The sequence below is a fragment of the Somniosus microcephalus genome, chromosome 6 (genome assembly GCF_052327205.1).
Source record: "Somniosus microcephalus isolate GS21.2 chromosome 6, FLI_Smic_1.0, whole genome shotgun sequence".
NCBI lineage: Eukaryota > Metazoa > Chordata > Chondrichthyes > Squaliformes > Somniosidae > Somniosus > Somniosus microcephalus.
The window spans coordinates 243,106,960-243,129,103 of NC_140992.1; the positions used below are offsets into that span (position 1 = coordinate 243,106,960).

Here is a 22,144-nt window from a genome sequence, read left to right on the forward strand (position 1 = left end):
TGTACACCAATGAAGCTATTAAATGGTTCCGTTTTTCAGTATAGTTTTTTTATAAGTCATTTTAAATCCGGTTACTCACAGGTTGCAGACTGGACACCCTTAGTAAAAATGCTTATTTTTGGATAAACCCATTTTCAACTGTATTAATAAAACTGCACCAGGTTACCACTTAAATACATCCAGGAATACTTTGGAGAGAAAAAAGAAATGATTACATTCTATTACGCTGCCTGATTGTGTTGGTTCATGGAAGAGTTTATGTTTGTGATTATGCAAGCGGAGACTCTACCCAATAAAGTTCAATACCCTTCATCTGATTTTAAAAAAAGTCTTTCACATGCAATGTAAATTGATTTGATGGGTCTTGTTTAAGAGGCATTTATTAATGGGTGGTTCAGTATTTTCCTGCTATTAACCTCCAAGGTACATGAGAGTAATTCGGAAACCTAAAAAGTGAACTGTAAATGCCTATCTCCAAAGTCTTATTTTATGAAAGATCTCCTGGTGCTGTATAGAAAAATTATATTGTTTCTCATAATAGAATCATTAACAAACATAAGATCCCAAGAATGTTAAAGAAGAGTCCTGTTTTGAGCTGCTCAGTCTTGCTTCCTTTGGAGTTAAGCCAGATATCATAGTTTAAGGAGCATGCTTAGGTTCTGTTTTCCCTCACCGAGATTATAATTTTTTCCTCCATGTTGTCATATGAATGTAATTGTCCAACTTTGCAAATCTGTTCCACAGCTGCTTTACTGTAAGTGGGGAAGGTCACATGTGAATATTTAAAAGCTTCTGCAGATGAAGTGGATAGCATTTATACCACAAATAGATTAATTTAGATTTGTGTTGCAGATGGGATCCTTGCCACAGTCTGTTGTTCCAAATTAAACGGCTGACTACTACAGCTAAAACAGAAACATAAAATATGTAATATGTATATGTAATATTTCACAGGATTGAAGCGCTGTGTGAATATATAACACATGTATTTACTGTGAAATTAGCCAGTTTTATAATAATTTATCCAAACTTTGTCTTGAGGTTATGTTTTGACTTGCAGGTCCTCCTGATATCAAAGGACGAGCATCCATTTTCAAGGTTCACCTGAGTCCATTGAAAATGAATCCCAGTATCAGTAAGGAAACATTGGCACGTAAACTGGCTGCACTCACTCCTGGGTTCACTGGTGAGTCCCAGAAAAAGATACTGAACTCACTTCTATTGCTGATCTTGTGTGGTGTAGAGCTCGCAACGTTGTACATAGTTACCAAATTTATAACCACGCGCTTATGTATGTAGTCCCCAAGTATTCATGAGACAAAAAAAGTTGAATGATTGTTGCAGTTTAGACCATTACAACAGTTTAAAAAAAGAATGTTGTCACTGTAAAGCTAAGGGCAGACATTGGCTCATCACCATCGTTTAGATAGGCTTGGTGATTTGTGGGTTTGCACACTATTATTGCACTTCTGGAACTTGGGCTTAAATCAGACAGATGAGACGCAAACCTCCCAGTTGGATAGCTATCCGAAATGTGTGTGGGTCGCCTTAATCTAGTTCTGCTGATTTGCTACTAAATTGTCAGTCTCTTATCAGAGTCCTGCGAGGAACGATCTCACATTGGTAAGATTGGGCCAGTACAGAAGTAGTTTTACGTCACACCTGACTCATGACCTGACTCACGTTGACTCTGTTTCTCGCTCCACGGATGTTGCCTGGCCTGCTGAGTTTTTCCAATGTTTTCTGTTGTTATTTTGACTCATGATCTACTTGGCCTTGGAGAGTTTAATGTTGACACTTGGTAGAAAAAAAGACTTTTTTATTCCCTAATACTGAAACTCCCATCATCCCAGAAAATTACGATTTTATAACTTGTATCTGAGACTGATGCAGCATATTGTTCTTTTCAGGTGCTGATATTGCCAATGTTTGCAACGAAGCTGCTCTAATCGCTGCTCGGCATTTAAATGACTCAATCCACGTGAAGCACTTTGAGCAGGCAATAGAGCGTGTGATTGGAGGTGAGGTCTGCTTGATGTGTGTTTAGCATCCGGTGTTTGGATCTGCTTATTTCTATTCTCTTTGATTTCTCAACCTTGTAAATGCAGGATGGTGATAGTCCCTAGTGATGGTAAGCTCTGATGGTTCTTTCACCGGTTACAGATGTAAGCAAGTTATGATCTTTGAAAGAGTGCTTGGAGTTTCCACTGCTGGTGAAATGTTCTGTTTATTCCATGCTTTATAGCTTCTGATAGAACTCCAAATGGATCTTTTAAGTTCTGGACTCTCCACTGCTCCCAACTCTTTTAGTGCTTGTAAAAAACACATCAGTTTACATCTGTGTGAAATTAATGATCTTTCTTTCCCCCATTTAAGTATTTGTGGGCGTGAAGGCAAAATCTGTTTTTTTTAAAAAGTTACATACAGATAGTAACCATCTTGGCAAGTCTGTCTTGCCGTTTCTTTGTATCTCTGTCACTCACACAAAGGTTGGCGACCAGACAGTATTTCCCTCACTCAGGCACGCAAAATGCATTACCATCTAATAGATACTGATGAAGCTTTCACAGATACATTGTTCAATTCACTGGTCTAGTTTTTCCATTCGCAAGTCAAGTAACTGAAGGGATAATTACATGTTAGCAGGAAGCCAGATGCATGTGTATGTCACCATGATTAAATAACCCTCTTTTTACATCGAATGACATGGAATATACAGCACAGAAACAGGCCATTCGGCCCAACTAGTCTCTGCTGGTGTTTATACTCCACATGAGTCTCCTCCCATTCCATCTACCACATCTCAGCCTTTCAGCATATCTGTAATAGCGTGATCATTAAATTGATCTTTTTCAGCATTTTTCATGAATTTTAATCAAATCGATACTTTCTTGTTTAATATCTATAGGAAAGCTTAGTATCCTCCTAGATTCTATTAGAGCCCTTTCTATTTTTCAAAATGCAGTAGCTTTGGGATATCAGATGGGGTTTAGAGTCTTTCTATTGAGAGCTAAATGCACATGAACAGGTTGCTACCTTTAATACTAGTAGCATTTGACTTCTAGCCTGTAGAAAAGGCTTCCTATAAAGGTGCTGTTTTATGTTTGAAGCACATTATAATTTAAAGGTATTCGTTTCTGCAGTTCTGTTTACAGTCTATCCCTATGATAAATGATGCTCCCTTGGGATTGTAGGCTCTCTGTCCTTTCCGATTAATCCAGCAGTGACCAATTCAACTGCAAAATCAGAAATAGAAAGCAGCCATGACAGTTACCGATGCGGGAGCTTATAATGCAATGTGTGAGATTCCAGCAACAGCAGTAAGGACCATGTATTTGTCTAAAACCGCAGAATGGGACAGCACTAAACATCAGATACCATGCCCAGGCTTCAGATAGCCATGGATAGAATTGCAAAGGAGAGGAGATCGCCAGCCCGGATGCCATCTTAGATAGTGACGTAGCCACTTTGTAATTCCTACATCTGGTGTCCCTTTGTAATTAAAAATGTTTTATGAATTTTAGTTTTGTATCCATACATACTTTCTTCTGCATATGTAATGAATATATTGCCTTAGTTGAGCAACAATAACAACTTGCATTTATAGAATTTAAGGCCAACCTTGCTATCACCCGTGCCTTTTTACTCCAATGGTGCCTCTCAGTCAAGGCCATCTCTGATCACTTTGTTGTGTACCTCAGCACCCACATTAACATGCTTGAAATAAATCTGCCTTTTCTCAATTCTCATAGCTTTGAAGCTTATATAACCTAAAATTGTACCATACTGAAATTGCTTAAGCATTTAGGTCATTATCCTGTTTGAAGTTTTGATTTGAAAAGTACAGTAGAGGGGGAGGGGAGAGGATACATTGAATAGCTAAAGCAAGGTTTCATTGAACAATGCCTCTATTTGAATCTGCATCTTTCTTTGCTAACGGTCACTTTTTTTTCTCCTGTTTCATTTTAGGATTAGAGAAAAAAACGCAGGTCTTGCAACCAGCTGAAAAAAGGACTGTTGCCTATCATGAGGCTGGACATGCAGTTGTTGGCTGGTTCCTGGAACATGCAGACCCTCTGCTTAAGGTAAGGAATTAACTGTTCTTTCTATGTTTGGAAGAGAAGTAGTGTGCATGATAAGTATGCATTAAATATTTTAACACTGAATAGGATGTGAGAACTCAGTAGCACAGTGCAGTGGAAGTAATGATCTGTGAGGAGGAGTGGCAATTTGCTGGTTCTTCACTCTCTGATTTATCCAGACCAGAAGTTGCTAATCTCCAGCTGTCTGTTTAATGAAGGTAATAAATGGAACAAGTTGGTTCTTTCAAAGAGGTGGAAGAATTTGAGGAACGATCTGTGATACAGAAGAACTAAAATAGATAAAATGGATTATAAAAACAAGTGATGAACTAGGAGGGAATGTTAATGGCGCTGTTTTTCACAATAAGGTTCTTGAATGAGTTTATAATTGATAATTCTTTTAGGATAGACAACATATCCAAAATCACTAAGCCAAATGAACCTTTTAATGCCACAACCACCCAGAAAGTAGATAAAGGGGTAATTTTATGACTTTTCACTCGTGGGGAGGAGCTTCACCATTCATTTTAATGGTCAAAAAGCAATACATGGACACGTAAAATAGGAGCACCATCAGTGTACTATGTATAATATCAATTCTTTAGGAAACATTGAACAGTCTCATTTCGGAATTATATGCTCTTCTCATTTTGCTGAATTCAGATTGTGATTGATCCCGACCTATTCTGGTGCGATTGGACTTAAAAATACAGAACAATTTTTTATTTTTGATCTATTTTGTATGACCAAGAAAACTTTCAAGGCAATACATTTTCTGGTCATGTATACTGCTGATATTTAATGGTGAAGCTAAATCTATAGAAGAAGCCTAGATGGAAGGCATTGTTGAGGTAGATTTTTCCTTTTAAGTGTATTGCAGGTTTTTTGACACATTTCAACTGTTGAGCTAGGAATAGCATAAGATTCTAGGTCAGCTTTAATGTAGATTCCCAATGTTTTATATTGAAATTTATGAATATCTAAATGTGTGATATGTAACTCTTTCTGTAGGTGTCTATTATACCTCGTGGGAAAGGCCTTGGCTATGCACAGTACTTGCCCAAAGAGCAGTATCTTTACACAAAAGAGCAGCTTTTTGATCGCATGTGCATGATGCTTGGCGGCCGAGTGTCCGAGCAGATATTTTTTGATCGCATCACGACTGGTGCTCAGGATGATCTGAAAAGAATCACACAGAGTGCTTATGCCCAGGTAAATCTTCATTCATATGTAATTATCATAATTGATTGTTTCATTGGAGTTGGGAGCGTGTTAGCTCCAGCACTAGAGGACACCCATCCAGAAGACCAGAGTTTGAATCTCAGTTTGGCCTGCGATTCTCTCTGAGGCTTCTCGATTAGAGTTTCTCCAATTTCAATTGAGTCACCTGCAGGAGGAGGGCTCCCTCCTTGCACTGCAAAAAACTTTTTTCCTGGGACAGCCAAAGAAGTGTGTTGTCTATTTGCACAACATGCTTCCCTCCTGGTGGGGTAGAGGCAATGGAAACATTTTTAACAATTGTGTTACTGCCAACATTCATTTTTTTAATATGTGGTAGAGGCAGTTTTGTAAAGTTCTTTTCATCACTGAATGCAGCCACGGTTAGAAGTGTATAACTGACTTGGGGGCGTCTCTTAATTGAGTTACCATTTTTATTTTTAACCAAACTTAATAGTTTGACTTGGACAGACATTTTTTGATGTCAGTATATTTTAATTTTATATATGTATTATTTAAGAGAAAACATTTTCATTGCAGTGTCAAATGCAATCTGCCTGACCTTGCTAAGTGACGGCATTATATCATTTGCAATGTGTGCTGTATGTATTTAAGTTTACAATTTAGTCTGCATTCTTGCTGTATGTGTGTTTGGTGCCTTGTTCCGAAGCAATGCCAGTGGGTTAATACAAGATTGTTTTGGGGGTTTTTTGACGGGAAAGTATTTGAACATTGAAATCTAGGGTAAAAAAGCATGGAACCCAATTTTTGACTAAAGCTTTAACACAGCGCTAAATATTTAAATTAAGAACTTAATACAACCAAGCCCTACCCTGATCTTATTCCCAAAATATCCTCCCTTCTTTCTTCCCTCACCCTCTGCACTGAGTGACTCCTCATCCAAAGTTACTTCAATCTCCCTCTTTGCTCCCCTTCCCTTCTGCTCTGAATTAATAGCTGTTTTGATCTTGCTAAACCGCTCCAACCAGTCCTCACAACCCACATCCCCTTACTCTTCTTCAACTCTTCTTCCTTCTACATTAGGGTGAACATATTTTCTAAACCAAATCCGGGGACACACAGGGAAGGAGCACAGCAAAGTAGCCAGGCCAGAAAATGTAGGTTGCGCAGCGTAGCGAGGCAAATTTTTTGGCAGCCTATATTTCAACAGTTGCACGTATGCACTACAAATGCAAAACAGATGTGCATATAATTACCACGAATGTGACATCACACTATTGAAGCGCATTCAGACACCTGCCCCCCCCCCGCCAGTGACTGAGGTCACACTGACCCCTCTTGCCCAGCGATTGAGGTCACACCTGACCCCCAGGGGTGACTGTGACCAGGCCTTCCCCCGCTCCGGTTGCCGTGCTCTCGGGCACTTCAGGCGCCGATAATCCAGCAGCATGAGCCCAGCCGGAAACTCAGAAACAACAACTGGCACATGCGCAGAAAGACCGCCCAGTCGCGCATGTGCAGTGAGTCACTCTGGCCATTGTACAAGTTGTTGTTTATTTTAGCCTTAAGAGCCGCAAACTGACAGCTCAGGGAGGCATGCTTACTGTGTACACTTCGGGGCGAGTTTTGTGAACCGGGGTCTCTTCCAGGGACATTGTTTGCCCGGGATCACAGTACCTCATCTGGGAACGTATGGTCACACTATTCTACATCCACCCCTGGAAAAAAACTCCCTCCGGTTGCTTACAGCTCCTTACTATCTAGTCTTTGGCCATCCATTTGCCACAACCAACCATCTCATTAAACTCCTCTGCTCTGCCCAGTCCATCCTCACCTCCAACAACAAATGCACTGAGCTTGTAGCTTTCTCATCTCCAAGAAAGAGATCATGCAGCCATCTGTCTCTGCTGCTTCAACTTGGCCACTAAGCTAAACCTTCCCACCCTCCCCCATCCTGTACCACTCTAAGCCTGAGCCGTTGTCTCTTCCCTTCTCCCTCTGTCACACTCTCTTCTGCTCCATCTTGTTCTCTGTCTATCTCGCGCACTTGTTTATCCCTCATGTTTCCCCCCCCTCCCCCGTCACCTTCTCAAAGCTCATTTCATGCAAGAGAAAGAGAATCTACCTCTTGCTTTCTTGATCACATTGCCACTAAAATCCTGATTACCCAACCTCCCTTCTTGGGTCCCATTTTAGCCGATTATTACAAGTGATTCCCTTTCTTTCGGCATTACCTCATACCTTTAAAAACCGTTGTCATCAATCCCAACCTCTCTGTCCACGCTAACTATTCTCCCATCTCCACCCTTCTTAAAATGTGCTTTTGTCTCCCAGATCCATGCCAGTTTCTCCCATAGCTCCCTGTTTGAATCCTTGTCATTTGGTTTTGGCCCCTCCCACAACACTGACTTAGCCCTAAAGAAGGTCACAAACAGCATTCTGTGTGACCATGACCATGGTACATTATCCCTACTCGTCCTTCAAGACCTCTGCAGCTTTTGACACAGTCGATCACATGATCCTCCTCCACCATCTCTCTCCTGTTACTGACTCAGTAGACTGCTCTTGTTTGGTTCCACTCTTAACTATCCAATCATAGCCAGAGCATTTCTAACAATGGCTTCTCTTCCTACCCCACCCCAGCACCGTCCCCTCCAGAATCCCCCAAGGGAACTCTTATCTATCGAGTCATAGCCAGAAATAGCTAAAGCTTCTCTTACTGTGCCTTCCACCTTTACCTGCAGGGGTGGGGTCAGCTTCCACATGTACGCTGATGACACCCAGCACTAACTATCCACTGCCTCTTGTCAAACTGCTTGCCCGACATCCAGTCTTGGGTTACCTGTAATATCCTTCAGCTAAATATTGGGAAGACAAAAACAACTGTCTTCAGCTCCTGCTGCGCACTGCATACCCTCAACGTTTGCTCCATCCCCTTGCTAAAGGCGCTATCATCATTCAACCATCTGGAATTTGCTTAGTAGCCGTTTGTTATGGATGCCTCATCTCGGCTATCGTGCTGAAGACTTGTGCTCCAGAACTAGCCGCGCCTCTAGCCAAGCTGTTCCAGTACAGCTACAATGCTGGCATCTATCCAACAATGTGGAAAACTGCCCAGGTATGTTCTGTCCACAAAAAGCAGGACCAATCCAATCCGGCCAATTACCGCCTCATCAGTCTACTCTCAATCATCAGCAAAGTGATGGAAGGTGTCATCGACAGTGCTATCAAGCGGCACTTTCTCACCAATAACCTGCCAAGACCACTCTGCTCCCGATCTCATTGCAGCCTTGGTCCAAACATGGACAAAGGAGCTGAATGCCAGAAGTGAGGTGAGAGTGACTGTCCTTGACATCAAGGCAGCATTTGACTGAGTGTGGCATCAAGGAGTCCTAGTAAAACTGAAGTCAATGGGAATTGCGGGGAAAACTCTCCACTGGCTAGAGTCATACCTAGCACAAAGGAAGATGGTTGTAGTGGTTGAAGGTCAATCATCACAGCCCCAGGACATCGCTGCAGGAGTTCCTCAGGGCAGTGTCCTCGGCCCAACCATCTTCAGCTGCTTCATCAATGACCTTCTCTCCAACATAAGGTCAGAAATGGGGATGTTCGCTGATGACTGCACAGTGTTCAGCGCCATTCACAACTCCACAGATCATGAAGCAGTCCATGCCCGCATGCAACAAGACCTGGACGATGTTCAGGCTTGGGCTGATAAGTGGCAGGTAACATTCGCGCCACAGAATTGCCAGGCAATGACTATTGTCAACAAGCGAGAGTCTAATCACTGCCCCTTGACATTCAACGGCACTACCATCACCGAATCCTCCACCATCAACATCCTGGGAGTTACCATTGACTAGAAACTTAACTGGACCAGCCACATAAATACTGTGGCAACAAGAACAGGTTAGAGCTGGGTATTCTGCGGCGAGTGTCTCCCCTCCTGACTCCCCAAAGCCTTTCCACCATCTACAAGGCACAAGTGAGGAGTGTAATGGAATACTCTCCATTTTCCTGGATGAGTGCAGCTCCAACAACACTCAAGAAGCTCGACACCATCCAGGACAAAGCAGCCCGCTTAATTGGCACTCCATCCACCACCTTGAACATTCACTCCACCACCGGCGTACCGTGGCTGCAGTGTGTACCATCTACTAGATGCACTGCAGCAACTCGCCAAGGCTTCTTCGGCAGCACCTCCCAAACCTGCGACCTCTTCCACCTAGAAGGACAAGGGCAGCAGGCGCATGGGAACACCACCACCTCCAAGTTCCCCTCCAAGTCACACACCATCCTGACTTGGAAATATATTGCCGTTCCTTCATCGTCGCTGGGTCAAAATCCTGGAACTCCCTCCCTAACAGCACTGTGGGAGTACCTTCAAGAAGGCGGCTCACCACCACCTTCTCAAGGGCAGTTAGGGATGGGCAATAAATGCTGGCTTTGCCAGCGACGCCCACATCCCATAAACTAATTTTTTTTTAAGTACTTTTGGAGGGAGTAATAGAAGTTGTAGGTATCTGTAGGTATTCTGGTATCTGAGTAAGGATCTCCAAACAGTTTTGCTGTCTAATGAGGCTGCCACAAAGCGATCAATGTTCACTCAGTTCTATATTCGTGTTCAATGATACAAAAAACGAGAAAGTTCTGCTCTCGGGTGCATGCACTTAGTCTTACTCAATTATGCTATTCATTATTTAGAGGATCAGCACAGTAGTAAATGACTCGTTACACAATCCTGTAAGTGGCAGACTTGATCTGTGGAATGTTTCTCCCTATGATCATGCATAGCTAACAAATCTCATGAAGCTAATACAAGAGCTCGGCATCTGATAGCTATCTCAGCAGAAACTGGAGAGCGAGCCGTGTCACCTCTGCTCTACATGGCTCAGCTATTCATTTGGTGTCCTCATTATCAGGGAGTTCTGATCTGTTTTTCTTAATCCTTTTTTTCCCCCCATTTATCAGATTGTTCAGTTTGGTATGAGTGAAAAACTTGGGCAAGTGTCCTTTGACCTTCCACGTCAGGGTGATATGGTTGTTGAAAAGCCATACAGTGAGACCACAGCACAGATTATTGATGAAGAGGTTCGGGCTCTTATTGGTACAGCAAACCAGAGAACCTTGGCATTATTAAGAGAGAAGCGATTGGAAGTTGAAAAAGTAAGTGATCGTATCGTTACTGGGGCATCATTTCTGCACAACCAGACTTCCTTCTTTCACACTATTGTACTATGCATTTCAGTTTCCATTGTTCGCCAGCCAGAAAACCATTCTGTTTTCTTTTGTAAACTCCTAAATGTCAACGGATTACTTAGAAATAGTGTCCTGCCGTTCCGGGTTTCATGCACTAATGACTGCTCAGCCAACATCCGCTCAATACTAACCTGTAAAATCTTTCATGTCGGTTCTATTACTCCTTTCAGGTTTTCTGATACCTTCATTATAGGAACAGGAGTAGGCCATTTATCCCCTCGAGTCTGTTCCACCATTCAATGAGATCATGGCTGATCTGTGACCTAACTCCATATACCTGCCTTTGCCTCATATCCCTTAATACCTTTAGTTAACAAAAATCTATCAATCTCAGATTTAAAATTAACAATTGATCCAGCATCAATTGTCGCTTGCAGAACATAGTTCCAAACTTTTACCACCCTTTGCGTGTAGAAGTGTTTCCTAATTTCACCCCTGAAAGGTCTGGCTCTAATTTTTAGACTATGCCCCCTAGTCCTAGACTCCACAACCAGCAGAAATAGTTTCTCTCTATCGACCCTATCAGATCCCCTTAAGATCTTGAAAACTTCAATCAAATCACCCCTTAACTTTCTAAATTCCAGGGAATACAACCCTAGTTTGTGTAATCACTCCTCGTAATTTAACCTTTAGAGTCCAGGTGTCATTCTGCTCAATCTACACTGCACTAGGAACATAGGAACAGGAGTAGGCTGATCAGCCCCTCAAGCCTGTTCTGCCATTCAATGAGATCATGGCTGATCTGTGATCTAACTCCAGATACCCCCCTTTGCCCCAGATCCCTTAATACCTTTGGTTAACAAAAAGTTATCAATCTCCGATTTAAAATTAACAATTGCTCTAGCATCAATTGCCGGTTGCGGAAGAGAGTACCAAACTTCTACCACCCTTTGTGTGTAGAAGTGTTTCCTAATTTCACTCCTGAAAGGTCTGGCTCTAATTTTTAGACTCTGCCCCCAGTCCTAGAATCCCCAACCAGCGGAAATAGTTTCTCTCTATCGACCCTATCTGTTCTCCTTAATACCCTAAAAACTTCGATCAGATCACCCCTTAACCTTCTAAATTCTAGGGAATACAACCCTAACTTGTGTAATCTCTCCTTGTAACTTAACCCTTGAAGTCCGGGTATCATTCTGGTAAATCTACGCTGCACTCCCTCCAAGGCCAATATCCTTCCTAAGGTGTGGTGCCCAGAACTGCTCACAGTACTCCAGGTGTGGTCGAACCAGGGTTTTGTACAGCTGCAGCATAACTTCTACCCCCTTGTATTCTAGTCCTTTAGATATAATGGCCAGCGTTCCATTAGCCCTTTTGATTATTTTCTGTACCTGTTCGTGACATTTTAATGATCTATGTACCTGAACCGCCACTGTTTTTAACTTTTTACCATTTAGAAAGTACCCTGTTCTATCATTTTTAGGTCTAAAGCGGATGACCTCACATTTGCTTAGATTGAAATCCATTTGCCACAGTTTTGCCCATTCACTTAATCTGTCGATATCCCTTTGTAATTTTATGCCTTCATCTACACTGCCTACACTGCTGTCTATCTCTGTCATCGGCAAACTTGGATATGTGGCTTTCTATCCCATCATCTAAGTCATTAATAAATAAAGTGAATAGTTGAGGCCCTAACACAGATCCTTGTAGGACACCACTAGTCACTACCTGCCCATTATCCCTACTCTGTCTCCTGCCGCTCAGCCACTTTTTTAACCAGGTCAAAAAATTGCCTTCAATTCCATGAGCTTCAACTTTAACTAACAGTCTCTTATGAGGGACTTCATCAAATGCCTCCTTGAAGCCCATATAAATAACATCCATAGACATTGCCCTGTCCACTACTTTAGTCACCTCTTCAAAAAATCAGGTTCGGCAGGCAAGCCCTATCCTATAAAAATCCATGCTGGCTCTCTCTGATCAGCTGAAAATTTTCAAGGTGTTCAGTCACTCTATCCTTAATTATAGACTTTAGTAATTTCCCAATAACAGATGTTAGGCTAACTGGTCTATAATTCCCTGGTTTCCCCCTCTCACCTTTTTTAAATAGCAGAGTGACATGCGCAATTTTCCAATCTAAAGGAACGGTCCTTGGATCGAGAGATTATAGTTAGGACATCTGCAATGTTCTCACTTACTTCCTTTAAAACCCTGGGACTGAAACCATCTGGTCTTAGCGATTTGTCACTCTTTAGTGAGACCCCGTCCCTGATTCAGTATTAGTTTCCTTGGGATGTCCGGCATGCTATCCTCTTCCTCTACTGTAAATACTGACGCAAAGTAACTATTCAACATGTCCGCCATTTCCTTATTTTCATTTACAATATTACTGTTATCAGTTTTCAAAGGCCCCACATTGCTCCTGACCACCCTCTTTTTCCTAATACAATTATGAAAATATTTTGTGTTGATTTTGATTTCCCTTGCAAGTTTCTTTTCATATTCCCTTTTTGTAGCTCTTACTATCTGTTTAGTCACCTTTTGTTGTTCTTTGTATCTCTCCCAGTTGTCAGGATCTGTGCTAGATTTTGCATTTTTGTATGCTTTTTCTTTCAGTTTTATGTTGTCCCTTACCTCTTTAGTCGTCCATGGCTTTTTTTTTGCTCTTGCCCCTTAGGGGTATAAACTGGTTCTGTATCATATTAAACTCTTTTTTGAACACCTCCTGCTGATCGTCTTTCGTTTTACCTGTTAACAGATTTGTCCAGTTTACTGTGAACAATCTGTCTCATTGCATTGAAGCCATCCTTACCTAACTCTAGAATCTTAGTAGCTGTTTTGCAATTCTCCCTTTCAAACACAACATTGAACTCAATCATATTATGATCACTATTAGATAAATATTCACGCACCATTAGCCTGTTAACTAAATTACTGCCTATGTTACTGGGGATTATATTTTCATAGTTCAGTTCTTATTAATACAAATGTGGCACCATCGTCATTTTAGCTGATATATATGTAAGATGAAATATCCGCTCTTTGCACTTAGTGCCTTTTTTAAAATGTATTCCTGAGCAAAACAACCAGTGAAAGAGTACACAATATCACCTTGGCAGCAGACACTAAGCAGAGCCCTTCTGTTACTGAGGCTATTTTAATGGATTAAGACTGTAATTGACCAGATTTCAACCTAATTTTTTCCCTCTAATTTATAAACTTTTGGATTAACAAGTGAACGAGAGCGAAGTGAGACTAACATTAAAAAATCTTGTAGCCCTTCCTCTCTTCAATTTGTAGTCTGCATTGCTGACTTCAAAATGGGTAAAACTCTTACTCCCTGTTTCACATAAGACCTTGTTGACAGTGATACATGAACCATGTGTTGGTTGTTTTCCCCCACCTGCCTCCAAATAAGCCATATCACTGGAGTTTTGGGGGTGGGTGGTGTGGGGGAGGGACACAGCTTCTGTCACTAAGTGTAAAAGACTAACAGCATTCTGAAGCAACAAAACCATTTTTTTAGTCAAACAGGCAAAAATAAAGGACTTTTCTTGACATTACCAGCCTGTTCCTGTTCCTTAAGATAGATGGCACCAAAACAGCTGCTTTGGAATGAGAAGCACCGGGGTTTTCTGTGACTTATCTTCCCTCCAGGTGAGGCACATTCCTATTGTCACTGAATTGAGACCTGTAATTTTTCCTCCTTACTTTTGTCAGGTGGCTGAACGATTGTTAGAGAAGGAAGTACTTGATAAAAGTGACATGATTGATCTTTTGGGACCACGACCATTTTCAGAAAAATCCACATATGAAGAGTTTGTAGAAGGTACTGGCAGCTTTGAAGAAGACACCACCTTACCTGAAGGTCTGAAGGACTGGAACCGGGAGAGGGAGGAGAGTAAAGAGGAACTGCCGCAAAAACAGTTAGCATGAAATATGTTAAGCGCCTTTCTATTTTCTGTCAACTGGAGCGCTTAGTGCTGTCCCAATTGAAAGGTTTGCTTTGCTAATACAAAATGAGAATGACTGCACTGTAGTTTGGAACAATCTCATTTAAGACAGTGCTTGGTAACTATAGGTGGTATGAAGCAGCTCCGTCTTAAATTGACCCCGGTGGTATTTGTGACTGTATTGGAAGCAGTTTGGACTGAGCCTGCAGGATTCCTGGAACTGGGCTGAATCTGGTAAAGCCATTTCCCTCCCTGCCTCCCTGGAAGGAGCATTCAGTCTATTTATTGGCACATGACAGAACAAGAGTGAACCTAAAGGAGAGTTGGAAAAGCTACTTTAGTAAATAGACCAGATTTCAATGGTTGTAAGCTGACAGTTTCAAAAAGATTTGAAGTTTATGCAAGGGTGTGAGATTGTTCATCTGCGAGCACACAAATTCTTCACTAGTACTACGATTGTCGATGTTTGTGACTTTTGGTTTTCTTAATCTTCACTATATATATATATATATATATATAGCGCAACTTGAAATGTTAGGCTGCCCAAGATCCATTTAATTTTTAATTATGTTTACAGGCCGAAGCTGGTGTAGGGTATCACTATATTTGAAAGAATTAACAACCTGCACAAAATGTATTTCAGTGCTGTTCTTTTGCAATTCAAACCCCCAACAATTATTGCTGTCTTTCATATAATGGCCTAAACAAATGCAACCTAATCTATAAGCATTCAAATGAGATTGTTACCCTGTGTGTTGAGCAGTTATTTTTTTCAAACTGATCATGTTTCAATGATAGTAAATCTCTTGTCGTCATGTTCACTGTTACAAGTTTAGCGTCGATCTTAGATATCCTCCCGGATATCTTGTTGCCAGTCACTCCCATAAGCGATCCGAGTGTCTTGTGTTTAGGGACGTGTACATGCTGTCCAATATTTAACTGTATGATACTGTAACCCAGGGGTGTAACAATTAGACCCCTTTGTGACCTGAATTGGATATTGTGCTTTCACACATGCCTTCGTGTGCTTCTCAATTCTTTTCAATGGTGGATTGAGAAACGTTAAGTTGCTTTATTTCACAGACAGCAAGTGAACATACAGAATAACAGTCAAAGCAGGTTCCGCTTACTTAACTCAAACTCGCTTCTCTCTGCAAAAAATGGGAACAATAATAAACCCTGTCCCTTTTGTGGACTGACTGACTTGTTTGCTTTTGGCATCACGTCTCCTTCTGGGCAACTTCTATCGCAAACAAAGTTGACCTTTTGCATTTTATTTGTGCAGCTGCTGGCCCTAGGCCTACAGCCTGCAGTCTCTTGCCTCTTATTTTTTTAAGCTGACTGCCCATAAATCCCTTCGTGTCTCCACAGGGGTGTGAGATGTGCAGCTGACTTTCCTGCCGTGGTAGGCCTGTTAATAAAAGTGACTACTACTAATTTCCCCCTTGTGTGAGTTTAAAGAGGACTGCTGCATTTCTCAGGAAGAATGCGACCATCTTGGCTAATGGGCTTGTGATCAGACAATTGAGTCTCGCTGTTGTGAATTTCACAAACCGGCCCATCTAGCTTCACTGCATGTTTTCAATACCTGCTGCATATGACATTTTTAAACCTGTGTAAGTTACTTTGTTTTAAAACACGACCCTTAAACATAACTCAATCCCAAAATCCTTTCCATGAAGAAAAAAATGGTCAAAGATCCTAAAAAGTGATAGACGCCTTGGCTGACCTCCTGATATAGATTGGATTTGAGTCAGATTTAAAGCACTCGTGAAGTCTTAAATACTTCTGGTTCCATTGTTGCCACTAAAGTGTAGTTGATTTTATTTTTTAATATGTGATTACGAAATTGATCTTTTTCTCCATTCAGTATCTTCCTCATCTCCAGAAGATAAAACCTTCACTTCCATTGTTTTCTGTATTCTTTGAGCATTTCTTTCATTAAAGTCAGGTATAGGCACTAACCTTATAGTGATAATATTAATTCATTGTTCTTGAGCTGAGGCTAAGGCATCATCCTACACATCACAACCATAACCGAAACCTTCAGCTTAGGTTACGTGCATTGGTTGAGGACTGCATTTGCACAAATATAGGATAATTGGTTATAATTGATTTTACCACAGCCTGTGCCACTTTAATTTGGCGTGGAAGATCATCAGGGTGAAAAATAAACAATATGTGGGAAAAAATGTCTTCTGGTTTCAGTGGATATCTAAAGTGCAGATACAATCTTGCCAAATTGAAGCTAAACTGGAAGATCACCAGACTCAAATTTCAATTTGGGAACGCCTGTCCTTCACTTGGTAAGACTATGAACAGTAAATCATCTTGTGTTGCTTATATTGCCACCCCCACTAAGTTGGTTTTTAAGTTTTGTACATAAGCATGGTGCAGTAATTTAATAGTTTTCATAACTCTTCTTCACTGAGGAGTCTACATCAGATGATTTATATTCACTAAGTTTTTTTCTCATCCACTGCTGTCATGAAGGCATTCGCTTTGCAGTAGGTTACAGTTCCAGGTGTTCCTGGGCAGCAGGTGACCTTCAGTTCCTTGCCTAAGTGGCTGTTATTTATCAGTGAATTTTGATATTTATGTATGAGCATTAGCAACAAGTGTCTTCAAGTTATTTGTACACGGGCCATCACAGCCAAGCCTGATCAATGAGCATATTTTCCAGGAGTCGTCACTGGCTACTGGTTAGCAAGAACTCTTCTCCTCCCTAATCCAAGATAAAGATACTGAGATAAATTGTAAGGCTTCTACCTCCAACCTGCTGAAGTCAGCTAATTCATATTCCAGAGATCAAACTTGGGAATTTCCCTGCCTGTTTAGGTCAGGTGCTCACCAGTTAAAGCTCGAGTATTGCTGGTTGCTGGAGACATTCCTGACACAAGGTGATTATTAGTATATTATGTATATTCTAGCATCTTTTAATGTTTGAATTAATTGGGGGATTATGCTTGTCAGAATTGGTTTTGGTGAGATAGCGAATCCTATGATTACAATTAATGTGTTGTGGTCTTTTGACATTTGTATACAGTGAATATTGCTGCAAACTGCTTGTCATATGACTGAATTGTGACTGCAGCAAGAAGCTCAATTACCCACATAGAGGGGATTTACTCTGAGCGGATATGTTTTAAATTCTGTATGTTCATGTGGCAACAACTGAACTTTATACAAAAAAATGTTTAAGGTTTATTTTGCTTGCATTACAGAGCTGTATATAATTACTGCACTGTGGCTTTTTTGTAATTGTGCCTTACCAAATGTTATATCGGCCACTATATTCCACGTTTCTGGCAATGGGAAAATTAGCGACAGCTGAATTTCACAGTATTTATGTAGTAGTTTAATTTATCTGTAGTGTTTTGATAAATTCTTATAAGGCTGTGGTTTTAGGAAAATCAGCATCAATAAACTATTAAAAAGTGAAACTGATGCATTGCCTAGAAAAATGGATGCCTACCCGACTGTTTTACAATCTTTAAAGTTAATGAAGTTTTGTGAAGATGAAAATATCTACAATATATAGATTTCTGTAACGTGAACAGGTCACAACTGATGAATCCGTTTAATGCCCTTGAAATCAGATTGTGTAATATTAGTAACAAACACCAACACATCTGTATCAAATTCTTGTTATCCTGGATGCCAGAATTTACCAGTATTCGGCATTACTATAGCACTAATAATGCAAAAGGAAACGTATGGCATCATTACTGTCTACTTGGAATACGCTTGTCCATATTTCCATGAGTATATTGAGTATGTGCCATCACTTCCAGCAGAGAATTTCAGCAATCAAACTCTGGCCAATATGTCTTTTTTGGTTCCTTTTTTACTTAACTAAGGGGGCAGTCTAGTAGCCCAGGCAGTCGGTGATGTGACTGGCAGGATTTGGCTCAGAAAACATTAAATTCAGAAAGATGGATTAAGGTGTTTCACTTACATTGTTGTTATTTGCAAGCCGCTTTAATGGTAGGGTTGGATTGAGTGACAAATGTGGCTGGTAAAGGGAATAAGGTCTGAAGTATAAGCAAGAAAGATATTTTGGAACATCAACAACAGCTTGCATTTATATAGCGCCTTTAACATAGTTAAATGTCACAAGGCACTTTACAGGAGTGTTATCAAACAAATTTAACACCAAGGCATGCAAGAAGATAATAGGACAGGGAAAAAGGTGGGTTTTAAGGAGTGTCTTAAAGGAGGATAAAGAGGTGGAGAGGTTTAGGGAGAGAATTTCAGAGTTTAGGGCCTAGGTAGGTGAAGGCACAGCTGCCAGTGGAGCGATTGAAATCAGGGATGTGCAAGAAGCCAGAAGTGCAGAGATCTCGGGGGTTGTAGGGAAGCTACAGTGATGGGGAGGGCCGAAGCCATGGAGGGATTTGAAAACCAGGATGAGAATTTTAAAATCGAGGCGTTGCCAGACCAGGAGCCAATGTAGGTCAGTGAGCACAGGGGTGATGGGTGAACGGGACTTGGTGTGAGTCAGGATACAGGCAGCAGAGTTTTGAATGAGCTCAACTTTATAAGAAGAGGAGGGTGGAAGATGGCAGGCCGGCTAGGGTAGCATTGGAATGGTCAAGTCTAGAAGTAACCAAAGCATGGATGAGGGTTTCAGCAGCAGATAAGCTGGCACGGGCAGAGATGGGCGATGTTACTGTGGTGAAAGTAGGTGGTCTTGGTGATGGATAATTATTAGGTTGAATATAATCTCTACACTGTTCTATGCACATCCTGCTAAGAGATCACCCAGATATTGCTGGTGCATCACCAATAGAAAGAAATAAGAAAGACTTGCATTTATATAGCGCCTTTCACGACCACCGGACGTCTCAAAGCACTTTACAGCCAATGAAGTATTTTTGAAGTGGAGTCACTCTTGTAATGTGGGAAACGCGGCAGCCAATTTGCGCACAGCAAGCTCCCACAAACAGCAATGTGATAATGACCAGATAATCTGTTATGTTGGTTGAGGGATAAATATTGACCAGGACACCGGGGATAACGCCCCTGTTCCTCTTCGAGGTAGTGCAATGAGATCTTTTACGTCCACCTGAGAGCAGACCGGGCCTTGGTTTAATGTCTCATCCAAAAGATGGCACCTCCCTCAGCACTGCACTGGAGTGTCAGCCCAGCTTTATGTGCTCAAGTCCCTGGAGTGGGACTTGAACCCACAACCTTCTGACGCAGAGGTGAGTGTGCTACCAACTGAGCCACAGCTGACACTTCTATCAATGCTTCTAAAGGTAGTTTAAGTTAATATTGAACTATAATCTTTTTGAAATCTGTCACTGCAAATTTCTAACAATATTTCAAATTCCTTAATCTTTCACTATCAAACCAGCACATTACAAGGATTCAACTTCAATTAGTTTAAGTAAAATGTCGAAATCTTACAGGATCACATTCAATTTGATCTTTTTCTCTCCCATTTAGTGCAATAGGATAGAATTGATTAAATCCTTCAAATTTTAGTAATTTAATTTTTATTTGCCCATTTTCTCCCTTCATCTGATGGCACTGATCCTTGCTGGAGTATAGTTCCATGGACATTTGCAGCTCTCGTTACCTCACCAAAGTGTGTAAGCCTCAATTGTACTGGCCATAATCTTCCAAACCTTAGAAATAGGGGTGAAGACTGGAGAATTGCAAATGTTACACCCTTGTTCAAAAGGTGTAAACAAATAAACCCAGCAACTATAGGCCAGTCAGTTTAACCTTGGTAGTGGGAAGCTTTTAGAGACAATAATCAGGGACAAAATTAACAATCACTTGGACAAGTGTGGATTAATTAAGGAAAGCCAGCATGGATTTGTTAAAGGCAAATCTTGTTTAACCAACTTGATTGAGTTTTTTGATGAGGTAACAGAGAGGGTTGATGAGGGCAATGCAGTTGATGTGGTGTACATGGATTTCCAAAAAGCGTTCAACAAAGTGCCACATAATAGGCTCGTCAGCAAAGTTGAAGCCCATGGAATAAAAGGGACAGTGGCAGCATGGATACGAAATTGGCTAAGTGACAGGAAACAGAGAGTAGCGGTGAATGGTTGTTTTTCGGACTGGAGGAAGGTGGTGTTCCCCAGGGGTCAGTATTAGAACCACTGCTATTCTTGATATATATTAATGACTTGGATATGGGTGTACAGGGCACAATTTCAAAATTTGCAGATGAGACAAAACTTGGAAGTATAGTGAACAGTGAAGAGGATAGTGATAGAGTTCAAGAGGACATAGACAGGCTGGTGGAATGGGCGGACACGTGGCAGATGAAATTTAACGCAGAAAAATGTAAAGTGATACATTTTGGTAGAAAGAATGAGTGGAGGAAATATAAACTAAAGGGTACAAACCTAAAGGGGGGTGCATGAACAGAGAGACCTAGGGGTATATGTGCACAAAACATTGAAGGTAGCAGGGCAGGTTGAGAAAGCAGTTAAAAAAGCTTATGGGATCCTGGGCTTCATGAATAGAGGTATAGAGTACAAAAGCATGGAAATTATGATGAATCTGTATAAAACACTGGTTCGGCCTCAGTTGGAGTACTGTGTCCAATTCTGGGCACCGCACTTAAGGAAGGATGTGGAGGTGTTAGAGAGGGTGCAGAAAAGATTTATGAGAATGATTCCTGGGTTGAGGGACTTCAGTTACGTGGATAGACTGGAGAAGCTGGGGTTGTTCTCCTTAGAGCAGAGAAGACTGAGAGGAGATTTGATAGAGGTGTTCAAACTCATGAGGGGTCTGGACAGAGTAGATAAGAGAGAAACTGTTCCCATTGGCAGAGGGGTCGAGAACCAGAGGACACAGATTTAAGGTGATTGGCAAAAGAACCAAAGGCGACATAAGAAAAACTTTTTTACACAGCGAGTGGTTAGGATCTGGAATGCACTGCCTGAAAGGGTGGTGGAAGCAGACTCAATCACGGCTTTCAAAAGAGTTGGATAAGTGACTGAAAGAAAAAAATTTGCAGGGCTATGTGAAATGGCGGGAGAGTGGGACTAGCTGAAGTGCTCTTGCAGAGAACCGGCACGGGCGCGACGGGCCAAATGGCCTTCCGTGGTGTAACCATTCTAGGATTCTATGAAAGCTGATTATACGTATGCAAGAGACTAATTAGCATAAAGTAGCAAATTATATCTAATATATTAAATCTTGCACACACTTCCTGTCTACCTTTTCATTATAAATTCCTATGCCCACATTTATAATGTAAACAACCTGTGTAAACTTATTAAGCTCCAGAGGAGCTGCAGTGCCACAACTAGTGGGGTTTGTGTGTAATTAAAAGTTTACTTAGGCAGTTTCCATTATACATGTAGGTGTGGAAATTTACACTGCAAATATAAAAATAAGTACAGAATGTATGACTTTAAAATGGGGACTGAACTAGATAGCTGTGTGCTTGTCCGATTATCATCGGCCCTTAAACCTCGCTCATCCTGAAGACTACACTTGACTCCCCATGTGCAGTGCCATGGGTGATCAACTACAGCAGGTAATTACCCATGGTGGTTAGAAAAACCGTATTATAAATAGTTGTGCAGGGTTTAAACACCATCAGCTGAGTAGAAAAGTGCTAAACTAAGCTTGGAATGGGTAATTGTAGTTGGGCAAGTATCTGGATCATTGTGCCTATGATTCAGTGCAATTCCACAATTATTTTATGGTGAGGAACTTATTAGCATTTGCCTTGTGAAAACATGCCTAATTTACACACAT

The 22,144-nt window shown here is 41.2% G+C and overlaps 1 protein-coding gene across 1 annotated transcript in view; it reads left to right on the forward strand.

Annotated features, from left to right (window-relative positions):
- LOC147116593 (mitochondrial inner membrane m-AAA protease component AFG3L2-like) overlaps positions 1–18,353 on the forward strand; it is a 54,682-nt gene extending 36,329 nt beyond the window's left edge. Inside the window, exons 12-17 of the mRNA XM_085991664.1 lie at positions 1,061–1,186; positions 1,911–2,021; positions 3,970–4,085; positions 5,094–5,294; positions 10,233–10,427; positions 14,181–18,353. Coding sequence (XP_085847790.1) covers positions 1,061–1,186; positions 1,911–2,021; positions 3,970–4,085; positions 5,094–5,294; positions 10,233–10,427; positions 14,181–14,396 — 965 coding nt within the window. The 3' untranslated portion in view covers positions 14,397–18,353. The remainder of the gene's footprint in view (positions 1–1,060; positions 1,187–1,910; positions 2,022–3,969; positions 4,086–5,093; positions 5,295–10,232; positions 10,428–14,180) is intronic.
- Positions 18,354–22,144: the final 3,791 nt, after the last annotated feature.